The sequence below is a fragment of the Sander vitreus genome, chromosome 16, assembly GCF_031162955.1.
Source record: "Sander vitreus isolate 19-12246 chromosome 16, sanVit1, whole genome shotgun sequence".
In the NCBI taxonomy this organism is placed as follows: domain Eukaryota; kingdom Metazoa; phylum Chordata; class Actinopteri; order Perciformes; family Percidae; genus Sander; species Sander vitreus.
This window is the reverse complement of record NC_135870.1, coordinates 2,124,982-2,148,981: the sequence shown is the minus strand read 5'-3', so window position 1 is coordinate 2,148,981 and position 24,000 is coordinate 2,124,982. Positions and strand designations below refer to the sequence as shown.

The 24,000-nt window shown below is 43.0% G+C and overlaps 1 protein-coding gene across 6 annotated transcripts in view; it reads right to left on the bottom strand.

Moving 5' to 3' along the window:
• Nucleotides 1-4,175: 4,175 nt before the first annotated feature.
• kctd9b (potassium channel tetramerization domain containing 9b) overlaps nt 4,176-24,000 on the bottom strand; it is a 20,653-nt gene continuing 828 nt past the window's right edge. The window contains exons 3-14 of one of the 6 annotated variants that reach the window (XM_078271794.1): nt 22,805-22,884; nt 20,289-20,382; nt 19,198-19,256; nt 18,962-19,090; nt 18,118-18,185; nt 17,937-18,032; nt 17,072-17,221; nt 16,042-16,147; nt 15,800-15,933; nt 15,524-15,636; nt 5,454-5,571; nt 4,176-5,260 (exon numbers count right to left, since the gene is read on the bottom strand). In XM_078271794.1, coding sequence (XP_078127920.1) covers nt 5,144-5,260; nt 5,454-5,571; nt 15,524-15,636; nt 15,800-15,933; nt 16,042-16,147; nt 17,072-17,221; nt 17,937-18,032; nt 18,118-18,185; nt 18,962-19,090; nt 19,198-19,256; nt 20,289-20,382; nt 22,805-22,884 — 1,264 coding nt within the window. In that variant the 3' untranslated portion in view covers nt 4,176-5,143. Of the gene's footprint in view, nt 5,358-5,453; nt 5,572-12,450; nt 15,637-15,799; nt 15,934-16,041; nt 16,148-17,071; nt 17,222-17,936; nt 18,033-18,117; nt 18,186-18,961; nt 19,091-19,197; nt 19,257-20,288; nt 20,383-22,804; nt 22,885-24,000 lie in introns of those variants that run through there. The other 5 variants (XM_078271795.1, XM_078271796.1, XM_078271797.1 and 2 more) reach the window with 5 other exon arrangements.

Here is a 24,000-nt window from a genome sequence, read left to right as displayed (position 1 = left end):
TGAATGTACCTGAGTCAAACTTTCGTTTAAAAGTATATTTAGGACGGAAGCGCCACTTTTAAGATGTACCGTATTCTGGTTTTTGGGTCAAATGGCCTTTTGAATGGGAGAGCTAGGGACGCTACGATGCTAGCCTCAAAATATCTATGTTTAAACCACTAAGAAGGCTCGACACAACATGAGACTTTGCTCCAAGTATCACCAGGGGCTCTACACCTTAACCACAGCACTGACAACATTGGTTGGTACCCAGAGTTCACTAAAAAGAAAGGTTTTGAGCAACTCACGTTAGCTGTTGTTCTTCCGGTCGCCAGTCAGAAATAGTCGAGGGAGGAGAGTAAAGATGGAAAGCTCCTAAAGCTTAGTTCCATATACGTGGAACACGTTTGCTGTATTTGGCATATGCCCTCTTTGGGACTTTTCCCTACACCACACCTCATTTTGGGGTTTTGCAGGAGCGGACGCACCAACGCTGCAGGCAATTCCAGGTAAGCTTTAAGCTGAAACCACTAAGACTGGACTAACCACACTTAAAGAATGTTTCCACCAACTTGCACAAACATTTTTCTTAGTCTTTGATAGTCAGGAAGGAGCATAAACTTGGCGATTGAGTAAACACAGCTTCAGCCAAACATTTGTTGGCATCTTTGACCCAGGTTGTGTATTTTGCTGGTTTAAAACTTCCTATAGAAAGACCCTCTATCCCCACAGTACAAACATCCCTCTGCATACACCAAGCTGTCTGAAACCCACCAGTGGTATTGACTGTAATAAGCACACTCAGCTCTGTCAGGTGTGCAGAGACCAGTCACTTAACATAAACACTTTCAGCCCACAGTCGCGCATTTTATTCCTCTCTCACCAGCCAAGACCCCAGTATAGTCTGACCACAACATGAAGTGAGGCAACACTGCTTTTTGCCTACCAGGGTCGGAAAATACACCCACCGGGTTTCCTATAACACACAGTGAGTAAAGTATGGGGGAGTGTTGTGTTTGGCAGCTGTCAGGATGTTTTATACAAGCCAGGCCACCACACAACTGATACAGGTTCAATTTAAAGCCATGACAACATGATATCCAAGCTGCAAAATCTGACATGAGTGAACGTTTCAGACCAACAGATTCACATAGCGGCTCATTTGGAAACAGGAAACAGGAAATCGTTTAGAATACTTTTCTGAAAATGCGAGAATAGGCTATGCAGTAGACGAATCGGTCTTCATTTTCGATCGACAACAGTCAGTTTCAAAGATTTCCGGGAGTTTTGAGAGCCAATATGACATCAGTGAAAATGTCAGTGCTAATTATAACAATTCTGTAACGTAAAACAGCTTTGAAAATGCTAGTTGTCTGAATGGAGTTTGGATCCATCAGGGCTATGCTATGCTAACATTCTAGCCGCTTCAGCAACACTTGAAATAACATCTAAACTTGGCATAAATAGGCAGCAGCGTTGTTGTTACAGACATCTACATACATTCCTGTTGTCCTCGGGTCTAATTTGACCCATTTTCAAAAAGTTTCCACATCAGAAATTTGGGTTTCTTTCAAACGAAGTGTCCAAAAACATAACGTGGATGGTTCCATACGACGCTCTTCACAAGTAAATGAAATGATCAGTTCACTACTTTCATTGAATTTGGGTGTTTTATTCAATTGTATAGCATTTGAAGAAAAACAGATAAAAGAACGTTGAAAAAAGTGACAAAACTTTTGGAAAAAACAACATCAAAAACGGCAAACATCGGAAAAAATGACCAAGAAATCATCGTAAAAAGCTTCAAAAACGTCCGGCAAAGTGACAACGGTGTCGCACAAGACAAGAAGGAAGACAACATCAGAGTTGAAGTTATATAAACGGTGGGAGGAAGTGGAGACGCGTCGTCCATCTTTCAGTACTGTCTGAGTTAGACACCGTGAACGAGTCCTGCATTTGCGAGTCCATTACCCTGCGTGACAAGTGTTCATGAAGTGATACAGCGTCAGATAACAAACATTGAACCAGGGCTGTAGTACTCGAGTCCGGTCTTGGACTCAAGACAGTTTTTCTATGGTCTCGGACTTGTCTCGGACTCGCTGGTATTTGGACTTGGACTTGTCTCGGTCTCTGCCACCGGTCTTGCCAAATATGGCTTTCGGTCTCGACCGAGTTCAGGTGTCTTTATTATGTTTATAATAATATTGGAGGCAAAGTGAAACACTGGCCACCTGATAACCAATCACACACTAGATTATCTTCGCATGGCCTGCATCTGCGTGCCCTGCTAATGTCATTGCCATTCATTTTCTGGACTCGGTCTCGTCTTGGACTCAGACCTTTTTGGACTCGGTCTTGTCTTGGACTCGACTAGTCCTAGTCTTGGACTTGTCTTGGACTCGAACCTCTTTGGACTCGGTCTTGACTAGTCCTAGTCTTGGACTCGAACCTCTTTGGACTCTGTCTTGACTAGTCCTAGTCTTGGACTTGTCTTGGACTCAGACCTCTTTGGACTCGGTCTTGTCTTGGACTCGACTAGTCCTAGTCTTGGACTTGTCTTGGACTTGAACCTCTTTGGACTCGGTCTTGACTAGTCCTAGTCTTGGACTTGAACCTCTTTGGACTCTGTCTTGACTAGTCCTAGTCTTGGACTCGAACCTCTTTGGACTCTGTCTTGACTAGTCCTGGTCTTGGACTTGAACCTCTTTGGACTCTGTCTTGACTAGTCCTGGTCTTGGACTTGAACCTCTTTTGACTCTGTCTTGACTAGTCCTAGTCTTGGACTCTAACCTCTTTGGACTCTGTCTTGACTAGTCCTGGTCTTGGACTTGTCTTGGACTTGAACCTCTTTGGACTCTGTCTTGACTAGTCCTGGTCTTGGACTTGAACCTCTTTGGACTCTGTCTTGACTAGTCCTGGTCTTGGACTTGTCTTGGACTCGAACCTCTTTGGACTCTGTCTTGACTAGTCCTGGTCTTGGACTCGACAAAGGTGGTCTTGACTACAGCCCTGCATTGAACTATGATTGGCCCAGTCGCCCACTGGTGTTGTCTCTCAATAAAACCACAAACCACCAATCAAGCCCCTCCACCCACAGCCTCGTTACCCCGACGTAAACACACCGCCAGCGGTTGATGGAGGACAACAGAACGACAGGCCTGTTTACACGTTCCTGTGTTTACCCTCAAACAAGAATGCATGTGTACATAAATAAACCACAGATGTAAACGACAGCCGCAGCCAAATTACCATCTGCAAACAAGACGTTGGAGGGTTGGAGGGGTCAGGGCCCCAGATCTGAAGCCCGTTGTGGCGTTTTGTATCAACACCACAGAGCAGTCCGGTCTGGACATATTTTTTTTATCATGTTCAGACTCAAACTAACAAAGAAAGCATCTACTAACGCAAAAGTACTGCGTGTGTATCACAGCTTTTATTCAGGGTTCCCAAACATTTTTTTATGGACAACTCTCTGACTTTCCAAGTAACAATCAAATGAACATAAACATTTAGAACCTTAAAGCGTTAACTCTCGCCAAAATGCAACCTAGGGTCTTTTTGTGAATGGACCCGAGTCAAACTCGTCTTTGCAACGTAACAGGGAGGAGAGTAAAGATGGAGAGCTCCTAAAGCTTCGTTCCATACAAATGCACGGATCCAAATGTAAATTACTGTATGAAAAACTGAACCTTTTGCAATCTCTAATAGTTGGTAATGTTCATATTCAATTAGTGATTTATACTTCTGCGTTAAATCTACGCCATGGCTACATACGTAGGTACGTGGAGATACCGACCCTAATCCCTGTCACTCTCTCGCTCTCACACACACACACACACACACACACACACACACACACACGTCGATCTCTGTAAGAGAATAGCTGGGCCGACGTGTGTGTGCGCGTGGGAAATGTGAGCGAGTGAGTGAGTAGTGACTCTAGAGTCATAGTGAGAGGGACAAAGTGTCTCCCCTGTTCTTTCTGACCACGGTGAGACATCTGGAGCAGGAACTGCACCTCGGATAAAAAAATAATAATAATAATAATAATAATAAAATGTATATGTAACCCACTCCCTGTGTGCGTCTGCCGCCTGAAGGCACCCCTCGGCACCGCTGCCAGACTCTGTGTTGTGTTGTGTTGTGTTAGATGTCAGGGGTGAAGTGCAGAGAGAAGGAGGCACGGGACGCTGAGACCATCAGGATTTATTGTCGCAGAGAAGGCTGGTTTCATCTCCCGTAACGTAGGACATACAGGTTTGAAATAAATCCACAAAACAAACCATTACACATAAAAAGAATGCAGTGTAAAATAAATAGTTAAATATAGCACTCTAACAAGAATAGGTTTGCCACATAAAACTGAATTATTAAGTAAACCACCAAGTCATCTCAAATGCCGACTCGTCACTATGCTAACGTTAGCCCACCGGCTAGCCACAATAGTTTAGCCCCAAATCAATATGTGAATAAAAACGGATTTAACTCCACACTTAAATCAGCAACACGTGAACAAATGAGCTGAGTGGGTGGTTATCAATGTACATATTTACACTTTTATGGTGTACGCCACCGATTAAGCTGCTTACCTTAACGTAGGACATACAGTTTTTAGCGAACATGGCGGCATACACAGATCAAGTGTAAACTACGGCGTCCCGTAAGGTACAAAAAAGTGAAAATTGCTGAACTGCATCTGTTATAGTAATGGCAACAGTGCCGCCTAGTGGCCTACTAAAGGCTACTACGTTACATATACATATATATATATAGACATATACATATTCATATATACATACACACACATATACGTCACCTAAAGGATTATTAGGAACACCTGTAAGATTTCTCTTTAATGCAATTATCTAATCAACCAATCACATGGCAGCTGCTTCAATGCATGTAGGGGGGTGGTCCAGGTCTAGACAATCTCCTGAACTCCAAACTGAATGTCAGAATGGGAACGAAAGGTGATCTAAGCAACTTTGAGCGTGGCATGGTTGTTGGTGCCAGACGGGCTGGTCTGAGTATTTCACAATCTGCTCAGTTACTGGGGTTTTCACCCACAACCATTTCTAGGGTTTACAAAGAATGGTCTGAAAAAGGAAAAGCATCCAGGATGCTGCAGTCCTGGGGGGCGAAAATGCCTCGTTGATGGTAGAGGTCAGAGGAGAACGGGCCGACTGATATGGTATGCATAGTATGCAGCCACAACACGCACAACCTTGAGGTGGATGGGCTCCTCCAGTAGAAGACCCCACCGGGTACCACTCATCTCCACCTAAAATAGGAAAATGAGGCTACAATTTGCACCAGCTCGCCAAAATAGGACAGTTGAAGACTGTAAAAATGTCGCCTGGTCTGATGAGTCTCGATTTCTGTTGAGACATTCAGATGGTAGAGTCAGAATGTGTATGCACATTCATTACATTGTCTTAATTAGAAGAGACAAAGAGGGGTGTCCTCTAGCTCACCCAGTAAGAGCGTTCGCCCCATGTTGGCTGAGTCCTGCAGCGGCGCGGGTTCGATTCCGACCTGCTGCCCTTTGCTGCGTGTCGTCCCCCATCTCTCTCCCCCTTTCCTGTCCATCTACTGTCAGAGAACAGACAATGAAGAAATGTCCCTGATGGTAAACAATACGTCACCCATTGGACAGATATTATCACTACGTTATATCAACAGATAGCATACAGAAAATATATTAACATAATGCCCATGAATTTTCCAAAACATCCTAGGATTTTACTTATTCTACGAGTTTTCCAGGCCTGGAAATGTTGATTTGAGTTTGAAATTCCTCTTCACTTTTCCAAGACGTTAAAAGGATTTTGCATGACTTTTCCATACACACACACACACACACACACACACACACACACACACACACACACACACACACACACACACACACACACACACACACACACACACACACACACACACACACACACACACACACACACACACACTGTCCTGCTGCCAAACACTCACTAGAGCAGCAAATGTGGATGAATCCGCCACTGAAAATAGTTCCCAACAGTCACCGTTTCCTCCGGTTTTGTTTGATTAGAACTACAGTGACCAGTTGTTTCAGGAAACTACTGAAACAGAACTACACATTCACAGATTTTAAATGCAGGACTTTTACTTGTCGCAGAGTATTTATACGCTGTGGTTCTATTACTTTTTACTTCAAGTGTTGAGATGGCAACACTTACACTTAACTCTTAAAACAACACTGCCCTCTGCTGGTGTATTCTGGCACAGCAACCATTCAAACAAACAACGCTAACCTTCACAATGTTTTCTACATGTTAAGATTGTGTTCATGTCAATAAATAAACAAAAAGGCTCTTACTCTTTAAACTAAAAGGTCTAACATGAAACAGCCCTGAAACTCCACCAGACTCCATGTAAATAATCAGCACTTTTATCATCGTAAAACACACTTCATTTAAAGGTCCAGTGTGTAACGTGTTTAGTTGTTCATTATCAACATGTGTTGCCCGTTTCACAACCGTGTCCTTTTTCAGGAATATTTACCTCCTCCATCAATTCCAGGTATTCCTATTGGCTTGAAATGTTACATTTGCGTTTGCATGAACTGGGGTAGACGCTCCGTATTCATGCTCCATCTTGAACTACGTTAGCCGGTAAGGGACATACAGGACATACTGCTCCACCTTTCGTGTTTTCGCTGTCACATGATAAACTCTATCGTAGCTTCCCGGCCCCGGCAGGTTTGAAGAAGGAAACATGGAGGACCAACACGTATTCAAAATCCAGATTTCAGGAACAGGAGTCTTCTTCTTCTTCTTCACCCAGATAAAGGAGATTGAAAAGAGCAGGAGACCGGCTTTTTGAAGCGTGAAGGCTACCGTAGCTGTAATACGTACTTTGAACTGCGTGGTGCGAGAGAGTTGATTGCGATATATGATCTCAACGCTACACGGGAGACATTCCTACACATTGGACCTTTAAAGTGGACAGAAACTAAATAAAACTATCAAAAGCCGTCTTGGTTCATCTTTCCACTGTTCCAACAATCACCACTCTGGTTTGGTTGAAATAAACTCTTAATTCACCCATTTACATGTGGAGATATGCTGGCTCTATACACGCTAAAAGTCCTGATTATTTACATGGAGTCTGGTGGAAATATGCTGGCTCTATACACGCTAAAAGTCCTGATTATTTACATGGAGTCTGGTGGAGATATGCTGGCTCTATACACGCTAAAAGTCCTGATTATTTACATGGAGTCTGGTGTAGTTTGGTGATGGTGATTTCAGGGGCTGTTTCATGTTAAACTAAAAGGATCTTCCTCTTTAACTAAAAGGTCTATCTCTGTAGGGATCCTTTCATAATGTTGTCAGACACTCAGAATAATAATCTGAGTCTGTCAGCAGCAACAACACAACTTTTAGTGGACGGGAACTGACGCTGAACATCTGTCCTGTAGGGTTACATTACAGCTCGGTTCACAAAAACACAGAAAAATAGGGTCAAGGTCGGAAAAAAAACCAAACCAAATTACCCTTCAACAAAAAGCATTTAAAAACGTGTAAATGTTAGATTGGGTTAAAGTGAAGACATACATCTGACTTAACTTCAAAACACGGAAAAAAACAAGAGAAAGCTTTAAGAAAAACATTTATTAAACATCATGAAATAAGAACGACTCAGCAGAAAAAACAGTTCAGGTTTAGCACCTCGGTGGCTTCACATTTCTCACACACACACACACACACACACACACACACACAGTTAACCCGTTTGTGGCACTATCTTTGTGGGGACCCATCATTGACATAATGCATTCCCTAGCCCCTTACCCTAACCTCAACCATCCCAACTAAATGCCTAACCTTAACCCTTACCCTCACCCTAACCAGAACCTCATTCTAACCCTAATCCTAAAACCAAGTCTTAACCCTCAAACAGACCTTTAACCTTGTGGGGTCCAGCATTTTGGCCCCACAAAGCTGTTGGGACCCCACAAGTATACTGGACTCCCGGTTATGGGACCCCACAAATATAGTTAAACAACACACACACACACACACACACACACACACAGTACAGTCGTCACCATTCAGTAGGATGTGACACTAAAATATACATTGTTACTGTTAGTACAGTAATGACCAAACGTAGAAAAACAGCAGTTAAATGAGCAGAACATTTCTAACATACATCAGACTTTTAGCTTTACAAGGCATTTTTTTTTTTACATTTTAATCACAAAATAAGTAAGGACGCTTCCACACCTGTGTGGTTTAGTTCGGTTGAACACTGTCACACTGGAGTTGGTTTGCCCCGCTGGTGCGGTTCGTTTGGGCAGGTGAGAACGCCAACACATTCTCCCTCCCATGGCGTACAATACGGACGCTTGGTCAGGTGCCTTTGGCGTTTGTTATTGACGCTAAAAGTCTCCTTTAGGGTCAGATCCGAACGCGTTTTATCTAAACACTGGGTCGGGACTACAGGCGTCACTTTTGACGCAGTTAGGTTTAGGAAAAGATGGTGGGCGGACTTATAAAAGGTACGTCTAAGTGACACGCGGGACAAGGGTAGTATAGTGTGTAGTTTCTGTCGCCCCCCATGAGGAATTCTAAGTAATGACAACGAAACTGTAGTCGCCTCTCCTCCCCTCCTCCACGCAGCTGCTAGTAGGCAACGAGGACACGGAGGATTAAAATAACATGATGGACTCTTCAGAAGAGGTAACTATCTTCACTGGAGTTTCTGCGCGGGAAAGTCGCCGGACGCCACAATCTTCTGAACATAGTCGTACTGAGAGATCCAGAGAGAGCTGTGTGGAGCTGATAGTCGTCATTAGCTTTGTAGCAACTCATTTGGTAACGGCTTGAATGTAACGGACGTTCATTAATATCAAAAAGGTACGCACTAAAGCTTTAAAGGCGACAAAAACTCCTAAAAAATTGTCACAAAAAAACAAAAAAAAGGCGACAAAAACATAAGAAATTGCCACAAAAAAACTCAAAAATGCCACAAAAAACAAAAAAAAGGCGACAAAAACATGAAAAAATGCCACAAAAAAACTCAAAAAAGGCGACAAAAACTCCTAAAAAAAATTGTCAAAAAAAACTCGAAAAAGGCGACAAAAACATAAAAAATGGTCACAAAAAAACTCAAAAGGTGACAAAAACTCCTAAAAAAATTGTCACAAAAGAACTCAAAAAAGGCGACAAAAACGTCGAAAAAATTGCCACAAAAAAACCTAAAAAAAGGCGACAAAAACATAAAAATGGTCACAAAAAACTCAAAGGCGACAAAAACTCTAAAAGATTGTCACAAAAGAACTCAAAAAAGAGCGACAAAAACGTCAGAAAAATTGTCACACAAAAACTCTAAAAAAGGGCGACAAAAACCTAAAAAAATTGTCACAAAAAAACTCAAAAGGCGACAAAAACTCCTAAAAGAATTGTCACAAAAAAACTCAAAAAGGCGTGACAAAAAACATAAAAAAACTGACAAAAACATGTCACAAAAAAACTCAAAAGGTGACAAAAACTCCTAAAAGAATTGTCACAAAAAAACTCAAAAAAAGGCGACAAAAACGTCGAAAAAATTGCCACAAAAAAACCTAAAAAAAGGCGACAAAAACATAAAAAAATGTCACAAAAAAACTCAAAAGGCGACAAAAACTCCTAAAAGAATTGTCACAAAAAAACTCAAAAAAAGGCGACAAAAACGTCGAAAAATGGCCACAAAAAAACCTAAAAAAAGGCGACAAAAACATAAAAAAATGTCACAAAAAAACTCAAAAAGGCAACAAAAACGTCGAAAAATGGCCACAAAAAAACCTAAAAAAAAGGCGACAAAAACATAAAAAAATGTCACAAAAAAACTCAAAAGGCGACAAAAACTCCTAAAAGAATTGTCACAAAAAACTCAAAAAAAGGCGACAAAAACGTCAAAAAATTGCCACAAAAAACCTAAAAAAAGGCGACAAAAACATAAAAAAATGTCACAAAAAAACTCAAAAAAAGGCGACAAAAACGTCGAAAAATTGCCACAAAAAAACCTAAAAAAAAGGCGACAAAAACATAAAAAAATGTCACAAAAAAACTCAAAAGGCGACAAAAACTCCTAAAAAAATTGTCACAAAAAAACCTAAAAAAAGGCGACAAAAACATAAAAAAATGTCACAAAAAACCTAAAAAAAGGGCGACAAAAACATAAAAAAATGCCACAAAAATATCGAAAAAGGCAACAAAAACACAAAATATATTGTCCAAAATGTTCCAGGTCTGACACGAAACCGAACCAAAGGGGGGGGGGAATCAGAACCCACTTCACCAACTCATCAACCGAGTCGGAGCAAACCAACTCAAGGGGTGAAAACAACGTTTCAGAACGCTCCCGTCGGAGGTAAACAGCTCAAACACACGAATCAACAAAACACTGAACAGATCATCCAAGGTCTGTCTTTCTTGGTCACAAACAGCGTTTCACTTTCTGTTACAATCATCTGCTGAGGAAATAAAACACGTTTTAAAAGGTTTTATAATCAACCCTCTCCCGTTGTCCTCGGGTCAAATTTCACCCATTTTCAAAAAGTTTCTATAAATCAGAAATTTGGGGGTTTTTTTTCAACCAAAATGTCCAAAAAAATAACGTGGATGGTTCCATACGACGCTCTTCACAAGTAAATGAAATGATCAGTTCACTACTTTCATTGAATGTGGGTGTTTTGTAACATTTTTATAGCATTTGAAGAAAATAAATGATAAAAATAACGTTAAAAAACCCCTCAAAAACGTTGAAAAGTCACAAAAAACATTGTGAAATGCTTAAAAAAATGTCAAAAAAACCCAGGGGGGAATCGACAAACGTGTCCAAAAAACAGACGGCCAAAACGACCCAGAAAAACAAAAAGGTTGCGTGGTTGACGGGAGGACAACACAAGGGTTAATATTTATTGTAAAAGAAGATAACTGGAAACCTTTCTCAGAAACTGAACGGAGGTCCCTCTGTAACTAAATCTCATCATCACGTCACATTTAAACTTCAGTACTGGCAGTTACTACAGTTTGTTTTTATGAATGAATATTTTAGCTTAAAGCTGACGAAGCATTCAGTGTTGCAGACAAAACTGTTCATTTTTTACACAAGTCAGCGTCGCGTTGATTACATTTAATGTCAATGTATTTAAAACATCTTTAAAGCCTAACTCTCGCCAAAATGCAACCTAGGGTCTTTTTGTGAATGTACCCGAGTCAAACTTTCGTTTCAAAGCATATTTAGGACGGAAACGCCACTTTTAAGATGGACCGTATTCTGGTTTTTGGGTCAAATGGCCTTTTGAATGGGAGAGCTAGGGACGCTACGATGCTAGCCTCAAAATATCTATGTTTAAAGCACTAAGAAGGCTGGACACAACATGAGACTTTGCTCCAAGTATCACCAGGGACTCTACACCTTAACCACAGCACTGACAACATTGGTTGGTACCCAGAGTTCACTAAAAAGAGGTTTTAACAACTCTGAATGGGAGAGCTAGGGACGCTACGATGCTAGCCTCAAAATATCTATTTTTAAACCACTAAGAAGGCTCCACACAACATGAGACTTTGCTCCAAGTATCACCAGGGGCTCTACACCTTAACCACAGCACTGACAACATTGGTTGGTACCCAGAGTTCACTAAAAAGAAAGGTTTTGAGCAACTCACGTTAGCTGTTGTTCTTCCGGTCGCCAGTCAGAAATAGTCGAGGGAGGAGAGTAAAGATGGAAAGCTCCTAAAGCTTAGTTCCATATAAATGCACGGATTATTCGTTGTTTTGTCGTTAGTGAAACACAATATTGACCTTGTAGTTGAAAAAGGAGCCTCGTATAAGAATGACATTTCCTCCTATGGACATCGCCTATTTTGGACTGGTGAGATGGCGGATAGCGTAAACAACTCCTTGTTCCTCCGGATAGCTCCTTCCTGACTATCAAAGACTAAGAAAAATGTTTGTGCAAGTTGGTGGAAACATTCTTTAAGTGTGGTTAGTCCAGTCTTAGTGGTTTCAGCTTTAAAGCTTACCTGGAATTGCCTGCAGCGTTGGTGCGTCCGCTCCTGCAAAACCCCAAAATGAGGTGTGGTGTAGGGAAAAGTCCCAAAGAGGGCATATGCCAAATACAGCAAACGTGTTCCACGTATATGGAACTAAGCTTTAGGAGCTTTCCATCTTTACTCTCCTCCCTCGACTATTTCTGACTGGCGACCGGAAGAACAACAGCTAACGTGAGTTCCTCAAAACCTTTCTTTTTAGTGAACTCTGGGTACCAACCAATGTTGTCAGTGCTGTGGTTAAGGTGTAGAGCCCCTGGTGATACTTGGAGCAAAGTCTCATGTTGTGTGGAGCCTTCTTAGTGGTTTAAACATAGATATTTTGAGGCTAGCATCGTAGCGTCCCTAGCACTCCCATTCAAAAGGCCATTTGACCCAAAATGGCGGCTCCATCGCGGCTCCATCGTGGCTTCATCGTGGCTCCATCGTGGGGTCTGCAGCTTTTCGATGATGTTAACGTCGCGTAATTACGTCACTTCATAACTAGGAAACGGCTGCTCTTGTGTGAAGTAAACGCAAGATTTCTCATCTTTCTGCTGAGATATTTGGGACTTTTTTGCAACGAAAATGCGGGGATTACGACATCATGCAAGCCCCGCATATTTTGCGCGGAAATCGGCAAATTTGAAAAATTCCCCCATAAATATGCGGACTTTGGCTGATTATACATTGAATTATGCGATCACATGACCACGTTTCTCTGGAGGGACTGGCTGAGATGTCGACGCTTGTCGACGTTTTGGTTCAGAGCAAAAAGACAAAAGTTTGGCATTCATTGGTCGTCAGAGGGAGGAGAGCAAATAGTGTCGATGCTGAAGATCTGACGTAGGGCTGCACGATTACGGCCAAAATGATAATCACGATTATTTTGATCAATATATTGATATACGATTAATTATCACGATTATTTGTTGATTTTAACCAAAACTAATGTTATTGTCACACAGGCTGATTATAACTGCTTTCACGTCCATATGGTGCTACATTCCTCCTTTGTTGAAGGATACTATGAAGGAGCCATTTCAGCTGTTGTGCGACCGCTTTCCAAACATGCACGTTTGTGAAAAGATACAGCAACGCAATTTTCTGTTCACGTTAACGCCGCATGTTAATATCGGTATCTACCGGACGAAATAGCGACGCGGATTACGGTGCCACTTAAATGTCTGCGTTGCTCTGATGCTCCAAAACAGACGTTAGAGGCAACAGAAACATCGCTGCGTGTCACGCTAGTTAACACTAATAACATGTTATACAGCAGCTAACGTTAGCCTACCGTTAGCTACAGTAAACACTATTAACACGTTACACAGCAGCTAACGTTAGCCTACCGTTAGCTACAGTAAACACTAATAACATGTTATACAGCAGCTAACGTTAGCCTACCGTTAGCTACAGTAAACACTAATAACACGTTACACAGCAGCTAACGTTAGCCTACCGTTAGCTACAGTAAACACGTTACACAGCAGCTAACGTTAGCCTACCGTTAGCTACAGTAAACACGTTACACAGCAGCTAACGTTAGCTACAGTAGGAACTGGATTAAACACGGCTAAAATGCTAACAGCTAAACGGTGTAGTGTGGCTGTATTTCACTGGAGAGGATTCCAACAGCGGGACGTACAACAGTCTGCCGCTAAAGCTAAGAGCTAAAAGACTCAAACTAGCTCTGGTCACTGCTGTTGTCTGAAAAACAACACAGACGGGACTAAATGTTGTGTTTACTGGTAAACTGGTAAACCTCCTGACGACTTATGACCGACTGCTATCTGTTGTGGAGTTTTCCCTCCCGTTACTCCGTCCTCTGTGACCGTCTACATCTAAACTAAGCTGCCCGGTGCAGGGAACCACTCTGATTGGCTCATGGAGGCACGTGATCAGAGAGCGGTTTACGGAGCTTTCTATGAACTGAATGAAGCATTTTAAATATCGCTTGATCACGTGAATTTGATCGTGGGAAGCCCAAATCGTGATCGGGATTAAAACCTTGATTAATTGTGCAGCCCTAGGTCAGACCGTGTAAGCGGAGCGTGAGCGCGAGGACTTTGTATTCTAAAAAACGTTGGGAGCGTGACCTTATCCTCCGCTCTAAAGGCTGTTTCATGCTTCTGCATCAACTCCACGCCGTCGCTCCTACGGCGGCGTGACCCTTTTCGGAGTTCTGCGTCGGGGTTGCTTTGCATCGCGGTGCATTTCACCGCCATAACGCTAGGCGGGGTGTGTCTGTGTCGCTCACCACTGAAACGGTACTCTTATTTGTTTGGCCTTTTCTTGCTTAGATTTTGTAAAAAGTATCGAGAAATAGACAACAGTAAAATCCACTGACCTAGTTCCTGTAACCAGAAAATAAGTCTGAGGTTATTTGAGAGGTGTCTGCCAGTTTATGTTGTTAGCAAGCTAGCTTTAGCACAACGGCCCACAAAGTACTGCTAGCTGACAAAGTGCTCATCTCAAAACGTTACTGACATATAGACACTTTACAGACGGATAACCCCGTCATCATTGTAACCAAACTATGTCTGAGTTTATTTGCAGAGCTGATGTCAGTGAACTAGCATGTTGCTACTCCCCACTGTAGGCTGCTGGAAACTAGGGGTGCACCGAGCCGATATTAAGATTGGATATTGGCCCCGATACTGACAAAATAATAGTTTTGTTAGTTTTTTTCCCCTCTGTCGCACGTGTGTCGCATGCTGGAAGAGTTGAGTGTACAAATAAATAAGAATTCAATACATTACATCTATGTTATTTTGTCTTAGTTAGGAAAGTAATGTTTAAGTATGTATATATATATATATAAGTCTGGTGCCTTTAGTCTCTTCCACACGGTGGAAGGAAGGTATACAGTGTATTAATTATCGACAGTATCGGGTATCGACAGATACACAAAGCCCAGGCATCAGTATCGGGACTGAAAAAGACGGATCGGTGCATCCCTACTTGAGACACAGACTATCAACACACAGGACCAGTTGACCAATCGCAGTCCTTGCGGTCTGCCTCGCCTCGACGAGAAGTTACAAATTTTTAGGAGGCGTCCGTCGATTCGACGCAGAAGCATAAATCATCCTTAATTTCGCTCCGGTATGAATGACGCCGTGAGTTCAGAGCATCCAGCAGCCCGTGTCCGTGTTACTGCAGCCCAGTACCTGCAGACGAACGGCGCCCAGCCTCGCTCTCCACGCCGCCAGGGCCCGTCATCGGGCGGAGCTCCGGGCATGAAGGGAGGGCGGGCGCCGTTCATCTGATAAATATATTGCAGATTTCTCTCTTTTTTTGGAGCGAGAGGCGAGCGATGTTGAGCGGAGCGGCAAAAGTGTGGAAGAAAGGGTAATTTACTCACACTTGTCTTGTCACAATGACCACTTCTACTGAGGCTGATTTCATCTCCACTGGGAGTGTGTGTTGTGATTTAAAGCACCGTATGGCTGTATGACTGCGTGTTGGTGTTTTTACCGCACGCTCTGAGACATGTGCAGAGGAGTCAGCATCTCCTCAAAGATGGCTCCCTTCACATTGGAGCCTCGCAGGTTCGCCTCCTGAAGATCACATCCTGATAAGTCACAGTTCTGGGTAAAAAAACACACTTGTCACATATCTCCGCAATTCAAATCAACGGACAGCTGTCTACCAGGAAGGGATTTTTGTGTTAGCGTGATTGGGTCTATACACACGTGTGTGTGTGTGTGTGTGTGTGTGTCTGTCTGTCTGTCTGTCTGTGTGTTTTCTCACCTCCAGGTCTGTCCCGGCCAGTGTCGCTCCTCTAAGGTTGCAGTTCTTCAGTTTGGCGTTTTTCAGTGTTGCGACCCTTAGGTTGATCCCCGTCATCTGACTCCCCTCCATGTCCACGCCCTTTAGGTTGGCTCCTACACACACACACACACACACACACACACACACACACACACTTCAATACAAACGTCACCTGCTCAGGTGTGTGTTGTGTGAGGAGTGTGTGTGAGTGGCTGCTTTACCCTCCAGGTTGGCTTTGACTCCTGCAGGATCTTCAAAGTTGCAGCCTCTCAGTGACGCCCCTTCAGCGTTTGTACACAGCATCTTCACACCCTGCAGATTGGCTGCCTGACAGACAGACAGACAGACAGACAGACAGACAGACAGACAGACAGACACACACACGACTAATTTAGAGATTCATAAATATAGAAGGTTCTGCAGAGCTCAAGTTAAGGAGTTTGTGGACAAAACCGTTACTGTTTGAGGAAGTCTGGATCAAGGGAAGTACATTTCCAGGATAAAGCCTGACAACTGGCACGGGATGTCCGCTTTCTGTGTGTCGCCGTTCTCAAACTCCGTTCACTTCGGGAAGCAACAACAACAAACTCCGAGCTAGCGAGCTCCACGCTGGAAATGTCAAGTTGTGAAGAACATTTGGACGGTGCAACAAGGCAGACCTGCTCGGTTCTTTCAGGGAATGATTGTAAAGATTGACAAAGACTATGTTGAGGTCATTTCCTGTCTAACTGGGAGGTTTTGGGACTGATTGGTGGGATTGCTGTGGACGAAGTACACACGGAGATACACTGGTAAGAGCCAATGAGGTTTAACCATGTATCAGCTCATTTAAATATCTCACGTTACTGTATTGTGTCAACAGTTAACTTCATGTAATATTGGATGTGGAGTTTTCTTTAGCGGGGTGCAAATGTTCCACCAGAACCAGTTCCTTCCTGAGACTATTTAGCAGAGCCACCGTCGCTGCGTCTGAGCTTAGCGCCACCCAGGACCGTTGGGATTGGTTTACAGAAACGCAAAACAACCCAGAGGGTTTTTTTTCGTCCTATCCCAGAATTGACGTGCTTGTGGCAATGCAAGACTATTTAATACCAGATACATTCTTTTCAAGGTTGTTGTTGTTTCTCGAAGCGAAGGGATTTTGAGAACGGCAACACGCGGAGAGTGGAAAGGTGATGCCAAGCTTTATACTGGAAATGTACTTCCGTTGACGCAGACTCGGTATGAAATGAACGCCCAAACCCCGCTCACATCGAGGCAGGCCATGGACAGGTCTGCTCTCTCCAGGTTGGCCCCGCTCAGGTTAGCGTGGGCCAGGTTGGCTCCTCTCAGGTTGGCCATCTTAAAGTTGATGTAGCGCAGATCCAGGCGAGACAGATCGGCCCCGTTAAAGTTCAGACCCTGACAAACACACGAGAGAGTCTGAGTGACTGTGCGGATGAGACGGTCCCAAACCGGGTTAGGCAACAACAACAAAGAGTTCAAAGGTTGTATGGATGTTTGTTTGGGACTAGAGATGTTCTGATATGTTGCAATAATTACGTGGTATCGAGTCGCTGCATTTCAGTGGTGTAGTCTAATGTATTGTCGTGGGTATACGGTACTGTATATAAATATATTGGCCTATATATACAGTATGGGCCAGAATCTGCCTTTGGGGAAGGGGGGCATATCATAGTGGGGGGGGGGTCTGGCTGTCCTCCCCCAGGGTTATTGTGAGCGTCTGTGGGCGTGAAAACTTCCATTTCCTGCATTCAGATAACTTTTATGCACCAATTTATGGTGGAAATACCTTTTTTTATATATATATATATATATATATATAGCCTATGTGAAGACAAAAAACACAGATAAGTCAAAATATATCAAAGATATAATGGAAAGTATGTTGTTGTGGGTCATATTTAAGTGGGTTTAAGGAAATCCTGGAGCTTTCTTAGTGGGTATACTGCGTATACCTGCGTATCACGTACACTACACCAGTGGTGCATTTCCTTGTGGACTTGCCGGTACAGATCCCAGCATTTTAGGCAGTGCCAGATGCATTTCCTTTCCTTCCTCTGGTTTTGGTATCGCTACGCCACTATTTGTGACTTGGGTGTTTGTTTGCGTCTACCTGACACCGGAGCTCTGACTTGGTCGTCGTGGCCAGCAGGTATCTGATGAACTCTTTGCGGCTCAGAGAAGAATGGTCATCGGGGGGCTGAGAGGACTGAACAAAGAGACACACGCGTGGTGGTCAAACCCCTGGAAAAAATACACTTCATTCTTCTGCTAAATAAAAAACACTCACACACCTTTATGAGGGTCTCCAGCTGCTCAGCGAGCTGTTCAATACCAAAGAAGCGAGCCTCTTCCAGCACACCTGCAGCGGAGAGACTCGGGATTAGGAAGTCTATAATCTGTAATCTATCAGCAGAGTTTCTGCAGGTTTCACCAAGTCAAATTAAGACCTTTTTAAGACCATTATGTATGACATTTAAGACTTTTATCACAACAACAACAACTCAGCCCTAAATTTAGTTTTTTTCAAGCCAAGCTTCGCTAAACTTGCACTTTCCCCAAAGCTGGAGAATAACATCTGTTGGCACAACCAGAGAGAGACTGGTGCCAATAACACGAAAGATGATTGGCTGCAATATAAGTTGTATGTTGGTCTTCTTCTTAGAAAACAATCGGTTTTTAGAAATGTCTCATGACATATTGTCTCTAGAAGTATATTATTCAACTTGGAAGGAAAAGAAAATCCCAATTCTTATACTATTGAATCGCAGAGAATGAAAATCTCAACACAAATCCAATCGGCGCCCATGAATCGTGAAAGATAATGTACTACATGTTGTATGCGTCTGTCTGTGTGTGTATATATGTGTGCGTGTGTGTCTGTCTGTCTCTGTGTGTGTGTGTATGTCTGCTTGTGTAGGTCTGTGTGTGCGTGTGTGTGTGTGTGTGTGTGTGTGTGTATGTCTGCTTGTGTAGGTCTGTGTATGTCTGTGTGTGCGTGTGTGTATGTCTGTGTATTGTCTGTATGTCTGTGTATTGTGTGTGTGTGTGTGTGTCTGTGTGTGTGTGTGTGTGTGTTGTCTGTGTGTGTGTGTGTGTGTCTGTGTGTGTGTGTGTGTGTGTGTGTGTGTGTTATACCCAGAGGGTTGATGCCGTCGTTGATGATGAGCTGTCCGTGTCTCAGATAATTCAGAATGGGCTCAAAGTAGTCTGGACTGCGGTCGATCAGGTACGCCCCCTGAGAGTCCTGCTTGTTCCCCCAAACATCTGGATCCAACACACGGTGAAAGAGCACATTATATAATTATATGAAGTTAAATGAAGGGATCAATCATGTATCTTTAGGATAAAAAAAAAAAAAAAAGTGATGTCACCTTTCTCTCTAAACATGTGGGCCAGCATGCTCTCCGGCTCTTTACTGACCAGCGTGCTCCTAAGGGACACACACACACACAATACACAGACACACAATACACAGACACACACACACACACACACACACACTCATTATCAAAATCTGTGTTGCCCGTTCACAAACTTGTCCTTTTTCATGAATATTTACCACCACCATCAATTCCAAGTATTCCTTTTGGCTTGAAATTTGACATTTGTGTTTGCATGAACTGGGGTAGACGTAAGGCTGGAGTAAGGCCTACATAAAAGAGACTTCAGATACAGTATTAGGGGACCACTAAGGCCTACATAAAAGAGACTTCAGATACAGTATTAGGGGACCACTAAGGCCTACATAAAAGAGACTTCAGATACAGTATTAGGGGGACCACTAAGGCCTACATAAAAGAGACTTCAGATACAGTATTAGGGGACCACTAAGGCCTATATAAAAGAGACTTCAGATACAGTATTAGGGGACCACTAAGGCCTACATAAAAGAGACTTCAGATACAGTATTAGGGGACCACTAAGGCCTACATAAAAGAGACTTCAGATACAGTATTAGGGGACCACTAAGGCCTACATAAAAGACTTCAGATACAGTATTAGGGGACCACTAAGGCCTACATAAAAGACTTCAGATACAGTATTAGGGGACCACTAAGGCCTACATAAAGAGACTTCAGATACAGTATTAGGGGACCACTAAGGCCTACATAAAAGACTTCAGATACAGTATTAGGGGACCACTAAGGTCTATATAAAAGAGACTTCAGATACAGTATTAGGGGACCACTAAGGCCTATATAAAGAGACTTCAGATACAGTATTAGGAGACCACTAAGGTCTATATAAAAGAGACTTCAGATACAGTATTAGGGGACCACTAAGGTCTATATAAAGAGACTTCAGATACAGTATTAGGAGACCACTAAGGTCTATATAAAAGAGACTTCAGATACGATACACGTTTCTGTCTGACCCGAAGCCCCACTTAGGAGGAACAATAACAAGAGCAAACCTGCAGACTCACAGGCCTCGCTGGCTCCATGCCGGCGCTCGTATTTACCTTGTGGTCGTGAAGCAGCGTCCGCCCACGTTGAGCGTCAGCCAATCAGTGTGAGTCTGATCCTTTTCAGGGTCTGCGGGGTCGTCCTGAGGATCTGTACACGGGTACAAAAGGTACTGCAGGTCAACTGGGATTCAATCAGGGAAACTGACATCTCAAACATGTATCTATCTTCTCTCCCATTAACCCTTGTGTTGTCTTCCCGTCGACCGCGCAACTTTTGGTTTTTCTGGATCAAAATAAAAAAAAAAAAAATGCACTTTTTCCGATGTTTTGTTGATGTTTTCTGTGCTTATTGACATTTTTTTGAACTTTCTTCTACGTTTTTCTCACTTTTCCTGACATTTTTAAAGCTTTTTTTTAAAAAAAGAAAAAAGTCAAATGCTCTAAAATGTAATAAAACACCAAATTCAATAAAAGTAGTAAACTGATCATGTATTTAACTTGTGACGAGCGTTGTATGGAACCATCCACTTTACTTGTTTTTTGACATTTTGGTTGAAAGAAACCCAAATTTCTGCTATAGAAACTTGTTGAAAATGGGTCAAACGTGACCCGGATCCAACGTCAGAGGTGTTCCGGCTCAAATCAGGCCCTGCTACTACTACTACTACCTGCTACAACCGGAGTACTTCTTCCACCCCTAATTTAGTCGAGTGAAAGCACAATATTTCTCTGGAAGTCGTACCTTACATTTGTTCTCGTGATGTGTGTGTGTGTGTGTGTGTGTGTGTGTGTGTGTTGGGAGAGGTAAGGATTTTGATTGCGTAGCTTTGTTGGTGTGGTGTGGTGTGGGGGGGGGGGGTTGGTTTTGGTTTTGGGAAGGGGGAACAATTGAGCACATAATAGTTTTAACTGTAAATTAGGTGTGACTGTGGTTGTAAAACTGTATATTTTAATGTTTTGCATTTCACTTGCGTGGAGTTTTTATTGTGTTACTGACCTGCCGAGGGACTACGGGCAGAAACTAGCACTTGTGCTACAACCTGGCGCAATGCATCGTGTTCTTATACAAGGTTAATGTTAACTTGTGCATTGTCCCTGTTTAAATAAAATGAATCAGTTGTCAGGAGACAACACAGGGGTCGTACACCACGTTCCAGCCAATCACCGACAAGATGGTTGTGGGAGGGGATGGGGGTTAGTGACAGTTAGTCAGTAAGTCATGACTAGGGTCGGGTTTCGTTTGGATTTTTATGATTCCGATGCCTAAACCGATTCTTGAAAAACTGAAAAATGACATCAAAGATGTGATACGTTTACTAGCGAGTGAATGGTTAATATGCTTTTACGTCCGTTTTGGTGAGCCCAGAGGGGAAAATATGGCATTTTAAAAGTAGCCTACATTTACGGTAGCTAGCTAACGGTAGACGATATTTTTACGTCCATTACGGAGCGACAGAGGGAAAATATTTCAGTCGACACATTAAAGGAGAATTCCGGTCGATTCCCCCCCCGTAGCTCTGTTGTTTGTAAATGTGGAGAGCTGTCAGTAGCGAGAAAAACTAAACCAATCGGTGCTGCCTACACCGTGTTATCCTCCTGCTAGCGTTAGCACCCAACAGGCTTTAAACGTGTTTTTAGCCTCTTAACATGTTCAAAATGTCATTATAAGTGCCTCCCCATGTGCAGTGATTCCTTCTGAGTGAACACAGTGAATCTGGCTGCAGGAGATGTGACAGAAAGACATAAAAGTTGTGTTAATCCAGCTCTGTTTAGTTCAGGTGTTGATACGGCAGTAAGACGAGGGCTTAGGGACCGTCTACAAACTACAACACAGAAAAGAGATACAACAAAAGTATGTAGGCTATTTATTTAATGACTAAATAAGCTAGTGTCTCCAAACTTACCTCAATTTTAACGTGTCTCCTGCTAGTTGTACTACAGCACTTACTTTTAAAAAATAAGCATATGCCTATTTTTGAAAATATTTTTGTATCTCTTTTCTGTGTTGTAGTTTGTAGACGGTCCCTAAGCACTCCTTGCAGTATCAACACCTGAACTAAACAGAGCTGGATTAACACAACTTTTATGCCTTTCTTTCACATCTACTGCAGCCAGATTCACTGTGTTCACTCAGAGGGAATCACTGCACATGGGGAGGCACTTATAATGACATTTTGAACATGTTAAGAGGTTAAAAACACGTTTAAAACTTGCCCTGTTTAAGCCTGTTGGGTGCTAATGCTAGCAGGAGGATAACACGGTGTAGGCAGCACTGATTGGTTTAGTTTTTCTCGCTACTGACAGCTCTCCACATTTACAAACAACAGAGCTACGTGTTGGAATTGACTGGAATTCTCCTTTAAGTGGAACCGAAATGAGGAACTGGAATTTGTGTTCTAATCCGGTCCAATTCCTACCGGTTGCGTAGGTTTCGGTACCCAACCCTAGTCATGACAGTTACGGAAACATGGGGGGAGGGGCGAGCATGCTCTGTTTTTGTTTGAAATTGACTTACAACGTCAACAGAAGTGACCATGCAGGAACTCATAGTGCACCTTTAATACTTTTACCTGGGAAGACTTCTTTCACCGCTGCTTCAAACGTACCTTCGAATGAATCTCCCTCCGATACGTACAGCACGTCGTCATCTCTGCAGAAACAGACGCACACAGTCAGCACTTGTTATATAACGCTCAGTGTAACGGAACTACATTCACTCAGGTCAGGGATCAAGCGCCAATTCCTTTATTTATTAGCGGTTATCAAATAACAACAAAGACTAAAGTTAATTATATGCGCTATCGTTCCCCCCCACACTTCAGATTAAACCTGAATGAAACCTGAGCAGAAGTTTAAACTTCCATACAATATAGTATAACACAACGATGCTCGATACTACTACTCGTAGTGTGTCTGTGTGTGTGCATGCGTGTGGGTCTGTGTTTTGCATGTGTCTCTGTGTGTGTGCGTGCACACGTGTGTGTGTCTGCGTGCACGTGTGTGTCTGTGTGTGCGTGCACACGTGTGTGTGTGTGTGTGTGTGTGTGCGTGCACACGTGTGTGTGTCTGCGTGCACGTGTGTGTCTGTGTGTGCGTGCACACGTGTGTGTGTCTCTGTAAAGTGTGTCTCTGTGCGTGCACACGTGTGTGTGTGTGTGTGTGTCTCTGTGTGTGCGTGCACACGTGTGTGTGTGTGTGTACGTGTGTGTGCGTGCACACGTGTGTGTCTCTGTAAAGTGTGTCTCTGTGTGTGTGTGTGTGTGTGTGCGTGCACACATGTGTGTGTGTCTGCGTGCACGTGTGTGTCTGTGTGTGGGCGTGCACACGTGTGTGTGCTCTGTAAAGTGTGTGTGCGTGCACACGTGTGTGTGTGTGTGTGTGTGTACGTGTGTGTGCGTGCACACGTGTGTGTGTGTGTGTGTGTGTGTGTGTCTCTGTGCGTTTTTTGACAACAAACAACATACAACAACTCTCATAGGGGAAAGAAAATACACATTGAGTAACAAAACAAATGTTACTCAATGTACAAGAAAGAAAAGAATCTCCTCCTCGGGGTCAGCCCTATGTTCCCACATTTCTAAGATTTTTCTTAAAATTAGGCCCTATATGTTCCCACAGCCGTATGTACAATCTGATACAAATGTGTGAAAAAGGAAATGTGGGAACATAGGGCCTAATTTTGAAAAATATCTTAGAAATGTGGGAACATGGGGCTGTGGGACCATGATGCTGTGGGAACACGGGGCTGTGGGAACATGGGACTGTG